The following is a 19,640-nucleotide window of genomic DNA, read 5'->3' as shown; positions in this document are numbered from 1 at the left end:
CTGTGTGGAATGCAAAGACAAGGAGAGCAATCAACTGACCGAAAGATGGGGGAAATAGGGCAATTGACCCCCCTGGCCTCCTTGAAAAATCCCAAACCTAGACTCTACATTAGCAGGCAACCCACAAAAATTTGTCTTGAGAGAAAGAATCCCATTTCACCTACTGCAACAATTTCTACATCTTGTCTTCATTGGCTGCCTTCATGGATGACCTCTCTATAGGACCAGTGAAACTAGACACACTTGTGTTGAAAGCCACAAACAGAAGCTCTGTATTTAAGAGAAGTGTTGCTTGATATTGCACATCAACCTGAGTGTTTGTCACTCACTAAATAAATAAATCCTGGCTGGAACAAGAGTACCAGACTGGCAACACGTGCAATGGCAACTTTTTGGGAAATAAATGGAAGTTTGTTCCTTTATGAAATGGGGCTCTCAGTGCATTCTACAGTGATGACTTACCATGTGGTCTTCAAAAAAAAAAAAAAAAAAGAAAAAAAGAAAAAAAAAAAAAAAAAGAGTGGGTCCTGGCACACTTGGAAAGCAATGGCATCATGCCTGTTAAAGCTAATGGTACAAAGTCAAGAGACTGGGGCACCCACAGGCTTCAGATGTGGAAACCTCAGCAAAACCTACCAGTCCCTTCAGTGGATTTTTGGGAAATGACCACTTCTTTACCCATTAGGATTGGAAGTAGAAACTAAAATGATGTAACAGTCTTTTCAGAATTGAATTGCATAGTATGTTAAACCCCTCTGTGTTCCACCAGAAAGAGGAGACTCATCCAGACCCATCAACCCTCTGAACGTGGTTAATCTGCCTGCCAATGTCTGAACATTTCTCCTTGCTATTCCACCGGCTGTTGATGCGTGGGCTCCATGCAGCAGGGGACCCTGCCATCACCCTCTCACCAGCTTCCACAGTTCATCACTCTGGAGAAGGCAGCAGCCCTGATCTGTGCTCTCTCCCTCTCCCTCTGGAAGGAAGGACAATGTGACAGAAGAGTGCCATTGCTTCCAGCAGAAGAAACCACTGTCCCTGTTATCTACGGAGGAACCGGTCTCACCTCATCTGGGAAAAAGCAGGAGAGGATAATGCTTGAGGATTACTTCACCTTTTCCAGTCACAAGTTCCTAGTACCTGCAAATACACAAAGAGCTGCATTTAATCAGAGTCAGTGTCAAGATTCAGTAGTCAGATAACTGCTGAGCTGGGAGCAGGGCAAGTCATACAGTGAATGATGCACAGGAGACACCCAAGATTTATCTTCTGCTTGGGTTCCCCACAACTACATGACCTGTGCCTCAGTCAGGGATGTCACATCTCATTAGCTATGACTCCCGTTATTGGGGAGGTAAGGAACAGCAGAATTTTACTAACTTTTCCCATAAATGTTATTTTTTGAACATATTTATCACAGAATACATCTCAGGCTACAGCATCTGGATTTTGCTGGCACTCACGCTCAACTTTATTATTGTACATTTAAGTATAATGCTCCTTAGCTATTACATCAATACAAAGGAGATGATTATCTGCACATTACAGGTGGGGAAATGAAGGAGCAGAAGACAGTGTCTCATTTGAAGTCAGCTAACAGGAAATCAGTTCAGCTTCACCAATAACACTGGACCAGATCATTAACTTGTTTGAGCCCATAATAGCTTCATTACAACAGTTTATCTTGCCCCAACCCCAGCTAATGTTCTTGTATGTTATCCTGGCACTGTAATTTGCACTGTAATACTGGTCTGAGCTTCTGGCACTCAGCCAAAACAGCCAGTCCTAAGACACATTCCCAGGCAGGTGGTTTTTTGGTCACAGTTAATATTTGTTCAGCATTTACCCATTCAGCCTAAAAGATCTCAAAGTACTTTGCCCATTGCTATGATCAGATACAGACAGCACTGCTTCTGAGGTAGGGACAAACCCCACCCTTACAAGAAGTACCAGCATCTTCAAGCTCCATAGGATCCAGAGGAGCAACACTGAGGTCTTCAAAGCTCATAAACAAAGAAAACTCTCCTTACATCTTCCATGAGGCTGAAGAGCTGACTCTGCCTTAACGGATCCTTTTGATCCAGAGGATGTAAGCACACACCACCAGAGAAGTCCCTTGTGCTTGATTTAACTGAGAGGCCTTATTTCTGCCACAGGGTGTCCTGCTCTCCCCCTTCACACCTGCTTTCTCACCAGTGACAAGAACAATGACACCCTGGGTTTTCTGATCATATCTGTGAAGTGTTTTGCACAGAAACCCAGGTGAGGGAAGCTCCAAGCAGCCCCGTGGCAGCGCCCGGCTGCGTTCCTGTACCTGCTTTGGAGGGACATGCAGCTGAGTCTATTCCTTGAAGAAGTGGGACACGGGGCAGCTGGATTTCTTGCCTTGCCTGGTGCTGGGGATCTGCGCAGAGGAGGAATGACATCTAGAGGCCACACGGAGCCTGTAACTGTACAGAGAGGCAGAAGAAACTCATACACGTGCCTTAGGGTACAGGGGAAGAAAAGCAAAGATGAGCTTTAGGGGTTTTAGGAAGTGATGAGGTAAAAAAAACAACCCTCTACACTCCCCCCACCCTGCAAGTACTGAGAGCTACTCCTGAAGTCAAAAGGGGTTTTTTTGCCTTGTTCTGAAATTACCCTGTGAGTTTATCGAAGTAGCAAACAGACAATGTCAACTGGAAGCAGCATCCAGCCTCCCCAATGTCCCAGACCCTCCAACTGAGACAGACAAATCCACTGTTATGTAAAACCCAACTAAGAGTCACAGCCTGTTTTCTCAGGACAGTCCATATCAGGTTTTAAAATACAACTTTATGGAAAAGGAACATTATTTCCTATCAGCATAATCCCCCATGCAGTCATCCCTTCCCAGGTCACAGCCTGCAGCTGACTTTGCCTCAGAGCACTGGGCAGGGACACACATGGGTCAGGCTGCTGCCACGGCCTTTACTGCAGATCTGATGTTGTTCCACTTCCAAGTTTAACTGACTCCAAGAATCCCAAAGTGAAAGTGAAAACCAGAGATTTTAACTGACAGCATTACACCTCTGTTGGTTGGGATTTCTAGAAACAAGCCGGAATACATGAGTCAAAGCAAGAGAAGCAGAAGGGCTTATGCCCTGATCTAAACACACCATCTCAGTTCAAACCTAGATCCAAGCTAAATTTCCTTAGACTAAAAGATGAAAAATTTATCCTATTTGTTTTTAAATTCAGCACCTTTTGCTACCTTGCACATACTTGTATCTCCTCAGTGCATGCAGACACATGCCTGCTCCCCCTGCACACTCCATCCTCACTGAAGTTACACACCTACCTTGTGCAGGCAAATTCCTCAAAAGTTTACCCAAAACCCAGCTCTTTATGTTCTTCCAAGTTTACAACTTTTGAAATAATTTTATTGCGTAACAACACATCAAAAGAAAGTTAAAAGTCAGGTTTTTCTCTTCTCTCAGGTTATTTTTAGAGCTGAGCATACACCCTTGGATATTTCAGTTATTGGTTGTCCTTGTATCCAGATTTTGAGGTGCAGTGTAACTGCACATAAAAGAGTGCAAAAGTTTCCATTATGACACAAAAACACAACCACAGACATTTTGAAAAGTAAGCAATTCAGTTATTCCCAAATTAAAATTTGTGGTTAAAGTCATCTGCCAAAGTTTAGCTGTTGTTCTATGGAAATCATCCTCTCCAGCCTTTGTGAATTTAATACTGGAGCATTTGTCTGGTGTGTAAAGGATCAGAAAGTGGTAATGAGGAAGTCAACAAAAGCCAGATTTTGTTGTCCCATATAAGGACTGTTGCCAAGGGAAACAGAAGAATATCCAAAGTAAGTTTAGTTTGTTTGGCTTCAGTTCTTCACTGTAACTAGAAAAGAGAAATTTTCATTTCTTTTCATTCTGAATGTTTCCATTTCAGTCATGTCAAATAATTAATTATTACTTGCAGAAGTTCTTTGATAATCAGTAACATCTGTGTGTTACTGCATGCAGTGAACCAATGCCTAGATCCTGTGGGAAACTTTTTCTATATATTAAAAAAGAGCCTCAAATCCAAAGAGACAAAGTATCTGAGAAAATCAATCTGCACTTTCAAATACACACCCCTCGTCCGCCCCCCAAAACAATACACTACAGGGCTCTTTCACCCCCTAATTCTATCTAGCTCTAAAGCTGATTATTCGGAAGTTGAGGATTAGAGGAACAAGATAAAAAGGGATTGTTTTTCAAGACAGAAACAGAAATTGAGTTCTTACTGGATTTCTTCCTGTTGCCTTTGCATTCTGCTCCAAATCAGCTGTGCAGCGAAGCTCTGACTGCTCCCAGCACAGCTGGGTGAAAGCAGCCAGGACATGGGTGCCCTCCCCTGTGCTGATATGAAACTGAGGTGGATTGATACCTCTATTTTTAATAAGCCTGTTTAAAGCAATGCAAAGATGTCTGGATGTTCTAGGAGCCACTCCTGGGGTCTGCAAGGAGGGTTAACCTCAGAGGGGGCAGGGAGCTGCAATACCCCCACCGCAGGCAGGAGCAGCTCTTTAGATGGTTATTTATAGCCCTGCCACTTTGCACCTGCTGCCACCATCACCCATGCTGGGGTAACTGGAGACAGGGAAAAGAAAAGGAATTCTCAGATGGCCTGTGCTGATGCAGCCCAGCAATAAGGACCTTACAGGGAGGGGGCTGTGCCCCACTGCACAGTCCACATCCTGGATCCAGCAACAGCAGGCAAGGCAGGACATCCCATGCTTCTGTTAGCCAGGCCTCTGGCATCCACTGCTCAGGAACAGGCCTAGCCAGAAACAAGGGAAAACAGGTAAAAAAAAGAGGTGGGGGTGGGAAAAGGAAAAAAGGAAAAAAAAAAAAAGAGTATCACCAGCAAACATACTATGCTTGTAAGAAAAGGGCACACAAACCAAACGTTGGGCAGCAGGAAGGATCTGTCTACACTGAGTTCTGTCAACCCAGACTTTTCAATCAGGATAAATAGTTTATAGTAAGTGTGCTAACTCTACCATACATGAGAGCTAACCCAAAAGCTGGATGATGCTGTTTTTTCACAGACACAGGGTCTAAAGCTCTCTCAACTGAAAGCACACCCTAATACAAGACAGACAAATCACTGAATTTGATGAGTCTTGCTACAATAAAAATACATTAAATCCCAGGTGTTACAGTCTCCCATCCTCAGATCTGAAGTGTTTTACAGCATGAGGCAGCACCATAATCCCCATTTTTCAAATGCAGAACCAACTCAGAAGGAAAGGGATTTGCCAAGGTCACCCAGGAAATCCAGTCTTAAAGCAGAGGCAGGCACAAAGGCAAAGGTTCCCCTACCACACTGCATTACTGTTCCCCAGTTGTCTCCTGAATACTCCAGAAGTTTAATCTTAGCTGTCTACACCAAATTCCTACCTCCATGCACCTTCCTAGGACACTGAGCCTTGAAATGAGCCACACACATGAACGAGAAGTCTAGTAAAAATGCCAGATCCTGGCACACACCCTTCCCTCAGCCTTCTCAAAATACATTTGGCCTTTTTTATGCAAATTGCCTTCTCTTCCACCACACTTATGCAATAAACATTCTTCCAAGTTACAAGTTTAGTTCTCTAGAAATATCCCAGAAAAATAAGCCATGGAACTTGTGGGAATGAAGGCTGGAGTGCTGGATGAAGCCACTGGTCACACCAGTGAAATCCAGAGCAAAGTCATTGCAACACGTGACAAACATTCAGGTAATATAGGTTCAGGTTTTTACCTCAATTAAAGTGTGTTTTCCTTGCAGGGTTTACACTCCTACGCTAATAATCTAAAATAAGCTAAAATAAACCCCTCATGCTTCTGGTCTGAAATTTCAGAGACACACAATCCAGCATATCTCCCAACAATTGGTATGTCAGGGCCATCTTCTATCAAGTGTTCACAACTCTTAATTAAAACAATACTTAAGCTGACACAGACTGGTTTCTAAAATAACTGACTTCCTGGGAATTAAAAAAGATGATAAAGAGGTGTGGCTGATGAAGCCTAAATTCCTGGCTTGGCAGAAGGATGTAATTTTATAGGCCAGAAAGCAAGTTGGGGGGGGCAGGTGGGGTGGGCTGAGGCATGGATACATGAGATTTCTGGGCTCTCTGCTCTCAGTGAGAACTAAAACATCATGTTGCCCACCTGACAGGCATGTGCTCTCTTGCACTGGCATATTGCTTAATGGGAAAGCAAATACACACAACAAGGCTTGGAAAAACATCAAGCCTCAATTACATGAACTTTTTTTTTACTCTTAAGTGAAGCAATATTTAGCAGGACAAAAGACTTTGTGGACAGAGTATTCTTAGAGAGGATGTCTTTCTCTTCTGTGGAAAAGTCCTGCCTCTGTGTACAAAAAACAGGAGAAGCAGAAAGCAAAAAGGATCTTCAAGGGCTGTACTGCAGCTGTTGTGAGACTCATGTGAGTTTATTTAAGAAAGCAGTAAAAAAGCTGGAACAGTCAGGATTTTATCTGGCAATCACATGATGCTAAAGGACACAACATGAATATTATGATTTTATGGTCAGGCCTTTCATGAATCTGAACTGGAAAAACCTGTTCCTGCAATCCTGGCATTCTCAACTTGCAAGAAGATACACAGCAGCACTTTCTAACCACAGTGGTTCAAAGGACTTCAAACCTTTAAAGCAGTGTTGCTCCCCCAGAATAACTCCAAAACTGTTTTGTTTCACATGTGTGCTCTAGAGTTCAGGTTTCTTCAGTGTTGATTTACTTCTACTCCCAGTCAAATCCCACTTCAGACCACTATTAACTTCAGTGATGAACACCAAATCAACACAGAACTGCAGAAGAAAGTCTCACCCTATGCCTACAACTCACCTGGGGGACTACCTACAATTAATGCATCACTACTATTTTTCTTAAACATAACCAGATTTTCAAAAGCTAAAGTAGTCACTTTAAAGGGATTCAGCACCGAGGATGGGTACTGAGCTCTTTAGGAATATCAGTCTCTTCAAACTGAGCTCAAAGAAATTATTAATCACTTTAAGGTCCATCAATCTAGATGAACAGCATCACATCAGCAATTTATCATCCTGCCCTTTTCATGCAGCACAAAGCATTGTGTGAGCCAAAAGGTGAAGAACATTGGAGTAAAAATACCATCTTCTACACTGGCAAGTAATCTAATCTGATAATTTGATTAAAAGTTTGTATCTACTCAATCACATTCATGACAGAAGAAACAAAGAAGCTTTATCCCATGCAGGGAAGACTGCAGTTGATTTTTATTTGGCTTTATACAGAAATGGTTACTGCAAGTGGTTGCTGAAGGGCAGCAGAACTAGTCTGACCCCTCAGTCCTGCACACCTCATTACATAAAAAAGAAACTGCAGAACAAAATGTCCTTTTTATTTAAGAAGACAGATGAGTGAAAGCATTTGCCATAATGAATGGGGAACACAACTTCAGACAAGTTCCATGACAGCCAGAGTTGGAGTGTTAACTCCTCAAAGCAATTATTTTTCATCTTCCTACCTCCTTCCACACTGCAGAACACAGAGCACTGAAACAAAATGCTGAATAAATTCTACTATCAAATTAGAAATAAATTCTACCACAGTTGGAAGATGACTACCTGCTACTCACAGTCTGCACAAGAGTGGCTTTGCTCAGTCTGCCCAGCACTCCCAGAGCCAATTCCCTCCAAAGCAGTGTCAGTGCCCACAGCTCAATATGGAACCACAGCAAGAGAAACAGACCAAGGTCTCTTCTATCCCCACTTGCTGCCAGGCTTTCACATGCCCTGAGCAAGCAGCACACCCTCAAAATCACTTCCCTGGAAAAAGTCCTCTTATTTACATTTGTTTTTAACTTTGCAGAGTAGCACTGCCTGGACTGCAGAGAGAATTAATAGAATCATGGAATGATTTGGGTTGGAAAGGACCTTAGAGATCATCTAGATCCAACCCCCTGCATGGGCAGGGACACCTCCCACCAGCCCAGGTTGCTCCAAGCCCCATCCAACCTGCCCTTCAACACTGCCAGGGATGGGGCAGCCACAGCTTCCCTGGGCAACCTGGGCCAGTGTCTCACCACCCTCACAGCAAAGAATTTCTTCCTGATGTCCATCCTAAATCTCCCCTCTCCCAGTTTTAATCCATTCCCCCTTGTCCCCTCACTACAAGCCCTTGTCAAAAGCCTCTTCCCAGCTTTCCTGGAGCCCCTTCAGATACTGCAAGGCCAAAACTGAGGCAGCTGCTGCTGAAACAGGCCCAGATCCAAGATTATTCTACATTTTTGACTGACAGAGGGAATGAGGAGTAGCACAAGTCTCCTTGTGAATTAAATAACATGGCTTCTACCAAAAAGACACAGTATCATCACATGGCACATTGGCATATCAGCTTTTCTCCAGTCTCTTGAGCATTTGAGCTTGTACTTTACTCTCAAATATTTTTAAAAGCATCTCTTTTTTAGCTCTCCGTTCACTAGATCTTGGAATAACCGGCTGCCCAAGAAGTTTAAACGAAGCAATCCACTTCAAAAATTAATTCAGATCATTGTGGCTGTGCAGGTGAAGCTTTACAGAATTCCCACTGAACTCCTGTGAGATCTGTCCATGCTACTGCTAAGCACTTCCCAAAACTCCCACTATGACTTTAAAAACACCAAACGTTAATTTTAAAATTATGAATATTTTATGTTTTACATCCTGTGTAGATGTGACCCAAACTCAGCTTTGCTTTATACTGGTATCAGTGTCTCTTCAGTTACTACTATGACATTTCAGGCTAGTCCCAAGAGTTTCTCTAACTCTTTACCAGTAAACAGAAGATGTAGAAGTTCACCTCTTTTTCATTATTCACTTACCACAAAAGCTCAGATCCAACCCAGCACTTGTTGTTCAGAATCTATCCTTTAGCTCATTTTCATCATGAATAGAAACAGAATATCCTGTGACTCATGGAAGAACCCACATCCAGTAAATAAAAGCTAGAATTAGTATGTACCCTTTTCTGAGTTCTCTTCTAAGGTCATTTGCCAGCTATTTGTCTGTCACAGGTTTGCCACTCAGCTTCTTAGCTGAACTGGGCTTCAGTAAAAGCTGGAACTGACCCCACAATTTTGGCAATGAAGTCACAGCCCTCGATCAGTGAAGAGAGTGCTGTTCACTTCTACATTTGAAATTGAAAACTTACCCACCAAACTGCCAGGATCTAGTTTCCTATGACAGCTCCCTATAGAAAACCATCAGGAACTGAGCTAGAACACTTTCAATAAAAGGCTTACAATACAAATTGCCGACAAAACACAGAACCAGAAATCCAGCAGCCTAAATCAACTGCAGGCAGCTCACCCTTCCCAAGAGCCAGGAGCTGCCAGAGCAAGGCAGGACACACCACGTGCAGGGGGCCTGGCTGCACCCCTGGTCTGTCCTGCAGTCCCTAGGGGCTTGAACACATTTGCCACATGCTCTTGATACAAGCTGGTTTTAACTCCTTCTAGCAAACTGGATAAAGGAAAAAAAAACAAAGGTCAAAGTGTTAAATGTCCCATCTCCAAACACTCCAGTGTTAGTGGTTTTATTAAACCAACACTGCCTTTGATCTTGACCAGCGTGTCAGTCTCTGTAACCAGGACAAGTTTAATTGTTTTCATTGCTTGCTTGGATGCATTTCAAGAATTGTCAGCACATTGTGGGCACTGTTACAGCTTTATTGGTGCATTCAGATCATAAAAAGGCAGTTATAAGAGCCATAGAAATTCAATTATGCAGATGAGCTGCAGTGGTAACTATAGAAGTTGTACATTTCCTATCTGTGATCAGTCTGTTTAGGAATGAATCTTCTTCCTTGCTGATCAGCTCTCCCTGTGGAACACCAGTCTCCATCACACAGCACTGCCCTGGCAAACTGGTGTGTGCAAACGTGTGAACCATCTCAGGGGGGGCAACAACCTTGAGACACAACAGGATTGAACATCACAGCAGGGAAACAGTAAAGACAATGACAACAGGATTCCTGCCACAATATTAGGGAATGAGGAGAAGGAAGCTGGTTTGTTCAGTTCAGTGCTTGACATCTCCCATAAATCCTTACAAGGTGACCAAAAACCCCAGACTGCAGGAAGACCAAACACCAGCTGGTGTTTTAGCTGTCAGGAGCAGAAGACAGATATGAAATCAGGATGTAACAACAAATCTACATCCCACCCAGAGTGACTTCAAAACCACAGGAGGGTTTGTAGCTTTTTATCATGTTTCCTAATTCTAATAAAACATCCAAACCCAACCACTGGCATGCAAAGCAAAATGTGTTCACTTTGGTAAACACAGTAAAGCCTGATCAATACTAAAAAACTCCATTGTGGCTGTCCTGAGACCAGACTGCAGAGTGTGTCACCACAAAGCAGACCTGCCTAAAAAACACTCCGTGAGCAATATCAGAACTTCTGCTCCATGGTACCAAGTTTCCTTTTCAGTTAAAATCCAGGAAAAACTTTGTTGTGGAGAGGGTAACACGTGCAAGGAATGTCACAACCCAGGAGAAAATGAACAAGTTCTTGCTGAAGAATCTTACTCAAACCTAAGTATCCACAGACAACTATGTAAAATATTAACTTACCACTGGGTTAAGTAGTGAATGGGTTAAGAAATGGGCTACTGTAGTACTCTTAACTATGTCACCTTAACCCATCCAACTGCCACACAGACACAGATGCCCCAGCTCCAGTGCAGGAGGCAGCAAACATACCATGGGGATGGAATGAAACTTCCCAAAATCCTCAGCAGAGCCAACACTTTTGATGCATATTTTTTTAATTAAGCTATTTCACAAGTTTAAAGCATATAAAAATAGAACATCAAAAAAACAATTTGCAACCATGCATATAATTTTAATTAAACCACTTGAACTGCATTAGCTGCATCCACAATTAAAAAGTAAAGCCTCAAGACTAACTCAGAAGTGTCAAACTGGTATAAATCTGTTCCAGTGCAGAAACTACTAAAGCTGCAAGGACACTTAATTCCTTCTAGATGTACATTGTTTCCTTTTCCCCTGCTACATCTGGTTTCCATACAAAAGGCAAGTTTCCCACGAGTTTTTAAAAAGTTTACTTTATTGGTTACAGTTATATAAAATGTGTCATGATAGTTCCATCTAGTTGGTCATTAAGTGCTTGCAACACCAGAGATTTTTTTAATACATCTGACAGGTACATGCTGGAGAAGAAAAATCCCTCTTCAGTTGCTTACCTGCATTTATAGTATCTTCAAAAGCAATGACAACCCCACTTTTATGTCAAATTGTGATTTTTAATATTTGCATTAGAATAGTCTTTATATCACTCTCCAATAGAAGAAACAATATAAACTAACAGCAAACTTTAATACAGGAAACATGCTCCAAGATTAACAACCCAAAATGAAAACAAAATGAAATTAATGTAAAATGTAAATCACATATAGTACAATTGAAGTGTCCAAAACAATTTAAATAATTTTAAATATTTTATTTTTTTTTTTAAACTTGCTACAAATGCTTTATACAATATTTCAACATAAAGTCCCCCATAACAGAAATGTAACAAAATGGGAATGATAGTGAAAGTGAAAGTTAAAGTGGCACAAATTCACCAAACAAGTATTAAACTACAAATTTTAAGAGGTAGATTACTTTTTAAGAACAAAATAAAAATAAAAGGGGTGGCTGTATAAAGAAACTAGTCACTTTCCATCAATTCTGTCATTAATCTTGAAAGCTCTATGAACACATGACAAAGGGGATTTCCATAAAAAGCTGTTACCAACAACAGACCAATTTGTTGTCTTTTAAGTTATTAAGAGGTGTATGAACTTTTAGCATAATTATATCTTTAACTTTCAAAATATACAGGTATGTAGTCCTGGTCTAGCCTTCTTATTGATAAAAAGATACACTGCATTCATTATATATATGGTATTTAGAAACTGATATTTGATTGCTATATAAAGTTTCATTTGCAGGTATAAATAGGGATTTGGAAAATCCATAAAACATCCCAATCAGGCTTTTTCCCAATTGTATGCTGGACAGCTAAAAGACTCAGGAAGTGAGGAGAAGGTGGGAAGAAAGGGAAATTCTGTCTGCTGGGTCAGCCTCTAAAGATTCATTTAGACAAAAGGCTTTAAGAGACTTACAACAGGAATACTTTGAGTGCAGCAACATTTCTTGTCCCTGAATCTACACTGAATTATTGACAAAATGAAGGAATCTGCTTTGCCAAAGTACACAAATGACCTGCCTGCCATTCATGAACAAAACCAGGACAGGAGCAAACACCAGAGCAAAAGATTTGGTTAAATTCATTTTAGTGAATCCCACTATGATTTTTTTTTGGATGGTTTGGTTTTGTTTTTAACAGTACCCTTCTCTTTTTATCTGAATTATCCTGTAGCCCAGCAAGTGTGTCAGGCACCAAATAGGAAAATCTATGCCTGCCACTGAATATTAGCAAGAAGCCTGCAGGCAATTTTCTGACTGAGTCAGCTTCAGCTGGTTTCAGAAGCTTGGTGGATTTCACAGCCATTGTCGTAGTGCTTATCCTAAGTTGAGAATGCAACAGCTCTACCATGGCATTAAGGGAGGTTTTGGTTTGGTTTGGTTTTTTTACAGGAGATTCCTAGAAAATAAAAAACAAAAACTGAGGATAAATGACAAAACAAACTACTTGTGAACCGAGTAATGTTTACACAGAAAAACTGAAAGGTGAAAAACGTATCTGGAGACATATATTACACAAAGCAAGTCTTGAAAAAATATTAAGAATTAAGATTTCCTGGAAAAAAATACCCAACAGTGCCTCTGTAGAGTAGGCTTGATCTTAGCCTGTGCTGATCCTAGTGTATGAATGTAAAAAAAATTCTTCATACTACATGCTTGACATAAAAAAAGTTGACTAAACCATCTAGATGTATGAATGTTATTTCAGGAACAAAGCAAGAATTCTTCTAGCAGAACTATTCAATAAACCAGTAAAGGCTGCAACCTGCCAAAGCAAACTAACAGTATTTGAGACAATCAAGGAAATTTTACCCCTGGGTAAACTGTTTTTTACCCCCAATACTATTAAACCATTTCCATATGCACAGATTTCCAAGTTTGTTGTTTTGCTGAAGGTCCAAATGCTTAATTTAGACGGAAAAGTGTCATCCTGGCTTCCAATTCTGATCTGTTCTGGCATCATGTAAAATACAGTTTTAAACGTAACACTAAGAGAGCAGCTGATGAGAATTAAGTAACATGAAGATGCTGATGTCCTAGAAGAACAGGCCTGCTGGACAGTCCTTGCTCCTCACCCCCATTTTTAAAACCATTCATCCTGGCTCAAACCAGGACATCTCCAAATCCCAGTAACATTTTTCTCCTTCAACATGTTCTGATTTGGGTTTTGACTATTTGAAGTCAAATCCCCACCTACCTCTTGGAAAAAATTCTGTTACATCAAGCCTTTACAAAGTATTTCCTCACAATTTGTACCTAGGAGATCTTCACTGGAACACAGACAAGCTGCCAACAGTTTGGATTTTGACACTTCCTGACCAATGCTACCAGGGAAAACTTGTCCTGCAGGAAGCAGCCAGTTCCTCCCTCTCCTCCACTATCAATTTGATTTAAAAAATGCTCCCTTCAGCCATACACCTGGTGTTAATCACAGCAGTTAGCAAAACCAAAAGAACTCTTAATTAACCAGTGAGCTTTGTGAAAGTGAAATCAGATCCCTATTTCCAAGAACGACAGGGCAGGAGTAGGCTAATAAAAATTATCAACAGTTTGCAAGTTTATCTTCTTGATTTGAGAGACTACAGCAAGTTGGGACTCAAGGCACATAGATGAAGATTTTATTTATTGAAATCTTAGCCTTTCTTGTAATTAGAATGCTGCTTCTCAAAAAGAAATAGAAATTTAATTATAAAATGTTTATACTGAAACATAAGAGCATGACACTTAACAAATGTACATGTTCATGTAACTTTTCTTACACTTCTATTTCCCTTCCATTAAGTATTTGATGATGTCAGAATGCACATACATTTTTGAAGTATTTGGTCATGGGTTATTTTTCTTTTCATATGTTATGCAGAGAATGGTTTTTATTAAAAAAACAACAATGCAAGTTATTTTAGCGAGTTAAAAAAAATGCAGCCATGATTTTTTAGCTTAGTGAACCTCCATAAACTAAATCCAGAATGATTTTTGGGCCACAATGTATGTTAGGGATCAAATACAAGGTCATGGTCTCCAATGACAATAGGTTTAATGACATTAAGTTTATTTGCACTCAGGTATGGACATTTTTTCCAGAGTTTTTGATTCAGTTTATAATTAAAGACATTCTCTATACAATGTGTTCTTTCAGGACAACATGACAAAATGCATCAAGTATGTACATCAGACCTCAGGACTGAGCTACCAAACCACATTTTAGGAGATGCATTTTTTATTATTTAAGTATAAGAAACTCAGAAAGACCAAGGAAGTGGGAAAACCAGCAAGCAATGTGTTCCTGGGATGTTTCAAAGGAAATGCTTACCTGAAATCTTTTAGCTCTTGCTTTGTACTGCTTTCATCTCTTTTGTTTTCTGCTGCCTCTGCATTTGCTGCCTGCTGAAGGCTCCGTGTAATGGGTCCTCCAATCCTCTCTCTAGATTTTACAGTGAATCTGTCTGCCTTTTTCTTACTTGCCACAGCAGACTTACTTGGTAGAACAGCTTTGTTATTCCTTTGTATTCTGACGTGCAATTTCCGGGATGCTTTGCTGGAGATTCCAGAGGAACTGTTCTTAGCCACCACCTTAGTTTTTTTCCCATCAACATGGGACATTCTGGACACTCTTACAGGACTAGAGTTCCTCAAGGATGAAGCTGAATTTGGCTTTTTAGACCGAATGGGAGGTACAAACTTAACGTTTTGTTTGGATTTGAAGGATGCAGAGGGAAGCTGGAGCTGTGCAGGTCCTGAGGTCCGTGCTCTTGTCTTGCCCAGGTGAGGCTGCATGCTTTGCATTTTGATCTCTGCATCTGCTGTTCTCCTCCGCTGGTTGTTGCCTTTCTCACTGTTTGCAGGTGAGGAACTTGCACTTTTTTTGGAAGAATTCTTTTTCGAGGAGGGAGAGATGGGTTTTTTGGGACAGCTGTAGGATGCATGTTTATTCAAACTTCCAATGTAAGTGAACTCCCTGTTACAGTAGGGGCAGATGTGAGAGTCTGACTCAGATGGGTTGTTTTTCAGCTCTGCCTTCTGCTGGGCAGATTTCTTTTTTTGCAAGATAGCTTTCTGGACGAGCTGGTTTTTCTTTTTCAATGCACTTATTTTTAGTTTATTTGAGGACATTTTACTAATCTCAACATTGAAATTGAGTCTTTTAGGCTGACCCATTCGTCTGAAGGCATTCTTTCCAGGGCCAGCTATGACCACCATGCCATTCTTAGGCTGCACTGTCTGTTTCAGTGGTACTGGATTTTTTTTAGGCGTGTATCTCTTTTTATCACTGGCAGAGGCACAGGCCAGTATGTGTTTGTGTAACTCGGGCATGTTATCAACACTCTTCCCACATTTTGTGCATCGAATGGCAGTAGTAAAAGTCTGTGGAATATTGTGGGTAGTGAAGTTGGTTGCAGTAACTCCAATACCCATAGGATTACGATGGTGATACTGAAATGGAGGTGGTTTAAAGCTTGGGTAGTGTTGATTGAGACCCATGCGAACATCTGGATCTTTAGACTTTACTCCAGAAGCCATTATTTTTATAGTAGTATAAAGCTCTTCAGAGGAATCATTTAGATCTTCATCTTCCTCCTCTTTAGAAGGTTCCAAGGAATCTTCTGGCAGGCTCTGCATGTGCTCCACGTTGGCCTTACTGGGGTCAGTAAAATTCTGGGGTCTCAGAGTCCCACTTTCAAACTCATGGTGTGTGCACTCTTTGTCTGGATGGAGATCCCGCTGATGCTGCTGCAAATTGCACAAAAAAGCAAATTCCTTTTTACAGACGGAGCAGACAAAGATGTTTCCTACTCCATGAAGCAGAAAGCGATGTTCCGACAAGTCTGTTTTATCCCGAAAAAGCTGTACACAGAATTCACATTTGAAGGGCCACTCTTCAGCATGAATGGATAAATGCTTCGTTAGGTCCTTAATGGAAAGAAAAGGTGATTCACAGACATTGCACACAAAGCTTTTATTGAACGTTTCCTGCACTACTCCTGATTCACTGGAAGTGTGAGGATCTTCTCTTGCTTTCTGCTGCTCATTTTCAGTTTCTTCCTGTTTTATTATTGGGAGAGTATTTTCAAGATTATCAGCAGAGGAAACGACAGAGGAAACTACAGAAAGAGGAGGTGGAGATGGAGATGATGAAGATGAAGAGGAGGAGAAAGAGGAGGAAGAGGAGGAGGAAGATGACGAAGAGAGTGTAGGAGGACCAGGTGAAGCAGCAGAAATAAGAGGTTCAACAGAAGGAACAGGAGATGGAGAAGGAGAAACTGTAGGTGAAAGAACTGGTAGTGGGGACTGAGTAGTAGTGTTGGAAAGTGGGGATGGACAAGAAGAAGTGTTAGTGGCACTGACAGAGACCTCTGGGATCGATAACGGCATCGTTGGAAGAAGGGGAGGAGGTGATGTAGCCACTGTCAGCATGGGCGGGCAGGGTGGAGGGGAAGGGGGGTTGGTTGGGGTTAACAAAGGAGGCAGCTGGCACAGGGCAGGAACAGCAGGTGCCTGTGGGACAGGGGAAACGGGGGAACTGAGGGTCTGAGTGTCAACAGAAGATGATGCAGACTGACTGGGATCCACCTCAGGTTCTGCCTGAGGCTCCAGGGATTTGCTGGGGCTCACACTCCTGTTGGCACTGGCTGTGCTGTCTGGGGCTGCATCTGTGCCGTTATACTCATTCAGTAGAACCTTCTGTAACATGCAAGTGGTTGGTTTCTTCTTTTTAACACCACTACAGGTTGGCTGGATGGCATTTTCTTTGTATTCCCTAATTTCAGCATCGCTGCACGGCTTCTTATGCACACTTAAATCTAACACAGATTCCCAGGGAACCTGATTCTTGTTTTTGACATCAGACCTTTGTTTCACACCACTGGATAAATCCAGTGGCTGCTGGTTGCACACGCTGCCAAAAGTGGGAGCTGCTGTCCAGTCCTTTGATATTTTATAGTCTTCAAAGCAAAGAGGGCTTGAAGTCTCTTTTTCCTCCCTGCCAGTCAAGCTCCAAGCAGGTGAGTTGCTGTGGCTTTCTAACTTTGGCATTTTTGAACTCCGAACATTCTCATTCCACACAGTTTTTCCCTCACCTGATTTGACAAAGTCTCTAAGTACTGGACTGTGCTGTGGAGAACTGGGAGGAGAACTGGTCCTTCTTTTAAATCTGCTGGATCCCGGAGGCAAAATAGGTGATGATGGAACAGCAGGTCCTAGTTTAGGGATTTCAATTGATGGAGTTACCTTCTTACTGTCCTGTGTCTGAAGAAGCTGCTTTAATTTTGATGACAAATAAACACCTTTTTCTTTATGAAAAGGTAAGCTTTCTGTTGAAATGCTAAGAGGAAGATTTAAAGAATTAGTAGGAGTTATAGGTTCTGGGTCTACTTCAGTTTTTATTTTTGGTACAAGAGGAGGGCTGGCAGTTCTCCTCTTTTTGGATTCACTGCTCCCACTGCTGGAGGGCTCCTTGGGAGGTTCATTCACATGTGTTTGTGTCACCTTTAAATTTGAGGAGATTTCCACCGTGACTGGGCTGATGATACAATTCAGCCCATACAAGTCTGCAGAGTTGGACTCCATCTGGATCACATCACAATTGCTAGTGCTGCTGTTGGACTGGATTTTACCATCGATGTAATAATTTAGATTTTCAGAGATATTGCTGGAAATATCCATAATATAGACATCATCTACTTCACCTTCCTCTTCTATTTCTGTACTTGCTATGTATACACTCTGGACTGGTGGGGCCTGCTCTGTCTGAAGTGGTGGCTCTTCAGTAAAGAATCCTTTTCTTCTGACACCTTTGGGAATAAGATGACGCTCATGAACCCTGCGCTGGTGCCTCCGCATGTTGGTGTGAGTTCCAAAAACCTTTTTGCAGTATTTGCATGGATGCAATTCTTTGGGCTCCTTATTTTCCTCAGCAAAAGCAGAGTGTGACATTTCTTGGGAAACTTTCTCAGAATCCAAGACAACAGAGTCTTGCACAAGACCAGAAACGTTTAAGTCATCTTTTAGACCATCATCCACAATGACTTGGTTATCAGCAACATTATCCAAGTGTTGTGATGATGTTAGTGTTAAGAAGGGCCTCCTTTTTGGCCCTGCCTCGTGGCGTCGCTCATGTCTTCTCCTGTTAATCTGAGTGCCAAAGGCTTTCCCGCAGTACCGACACTTGAAGGCATGGTTAACAGTGGAGATATGGATGTGCATGTGGCGTTCCAGCCCTTGCTTTGTTGTGAACTTCCTCTCACAGTGCTGACAGGGGAACATGAAGGTTTCCTGAACATCACCGTTTGATTCGCCTCTTGCTTTTGGAATTTTCACCACAAGTTTTTTCTTTGGAGAGCTTTCTGGAGACTCTTCGGACGTACTCTTCTGCTCTTCCATAGAATCTAATTTCCCTTCGCATACCAAAGGCATTCCAGCATTTTCTTTAGGCATGCTGGTATCTTCTATCTCCTCTTCATCTTCCTCTTCATCATCATCCTCCTCTTCATCATCATCTAAATCATCTGATGCAAAGTTTATTGCCTCTCCTTCTTTGTCTTCAGTTACCACTTGTGGTTCACTGGTAGGACTGGGGACCACCAGCTTTGGAAGGACATCTTGATTAACCATTTCCTGAATCACAGCTGTTTGTTCCAGGGACAGCACAGCAGAAACAGAAGGTGTTTCATCTTCCTCTTTATGACCTGATACACAACAGATGAAAACAAAAGCATGAGACACCTTTTACCAGTCCCTGCCAAGTATGCTACATCTTTTCTTCTATCTTCAACACAACTTTTCCAACATTTATAAGCCAACACAAGATCACTACTTCTCACTGTTGTGACTCAGTACTGAGAGTAAATCTGGATTCAGTAATTGTATTTCTGCAACCTCAGCAAAATGAAAGCAACCACCTCTGCTTAATGTTTGCATTATCACTTACAGTAGGGGCAAGTTTTACATTCTTGTAATACAGACTAAAAATTATGTATTTAAAATATCTTTCGGGCAATTTTACATGAACAGTACATGACAAGAGCCAATTTATAAATAGCATTTGCAAAGAATCTTTAGGACAAACAGTACACTCAGCTGGTCAGTGCATTAACACTATTTTTTCCCCTTGACACTGATTTCTGTTAAATAGCAGTAAATAATAACTGTGTAACTATGCTCCAAAGACATTATTTTAGAATAAGGACTTTTATATGCTCTTCTGTCCTAAGAAATTTGGATTTGTATCTAAATTTTACAGTATGTTAGTTTTTTGTGCTGTCAGAGTTACATGCTTAATTCCAAGCTTTTGATATCCAAGCTCCTCACTAATAAAAAGGTTTGGGCAAAATATAAACATCTTCACTTTGATACAGTAACATAAGATGCTAACATATTAA

The 19,640-nt window shown here is 41.4% G+C and overlaps 1 protein-coding gene across 5 annotated transcripts in view; it reads right to left on the bottom strand.

Annotated features, from left to right (window-relative positions):
* Window positions 1-494: 494 nt before the first annotated feature.
* PRDM2 (PR/SET domain 2) overlaps window positions 495-19,640 on the bottom strand; it is a 66,713-nt gene continuing 47,567 nt past the window's right edge. For 2 of the 5 annotated variants that reach the window (XM_051637586.1, XM_051637589.1), the window contains 3 exons: window positions 14,576-18,947; window positions 2,315-2,450; window positions 495-1,140 (listed from right to left, as the gene is read on the bottom strand). In XM_051637586.1, coding sequence (XP_051493546.1) covers window positions 2,342-2,450; window positions 14,576-18,947 — 4,481 coding nt within the window. In that variant the 3' untranslated portion in view covers window positions 495-1,140; window positions 2,315-2,341. Of the gene's footprint in view, window positions 1,141-2,314; window positions 2,451-11,104; window positions 12,665-14,575; window positions 18,948-19,640 lie in introns of those variants that run through there. The other 3 variants (XR_007891380.1, XM_051637587.1, XM_051637588.1) reach the window with 3 other exon arrangements.

The sequence above is a fragment of the Apus apus genome, chromosome 20 (genome assembly GCF_020740795.1).
Source record: "Apus apus isolate bApuApu2 chromosome 20, bApuApu2.pri.cur, whole genome shotgun sequence".
NCBI classification, from domain to species: domain Eukaryota; kingdom Metazoa; phylum Chordata; class Aves; order Apodiformes; family Apodidae; genus Apus; species Apus apus.
Note: the sequence above shows the minus strand (reverse complement) of the source record. Positions and strands in the feature narration are given on the sequence as shown.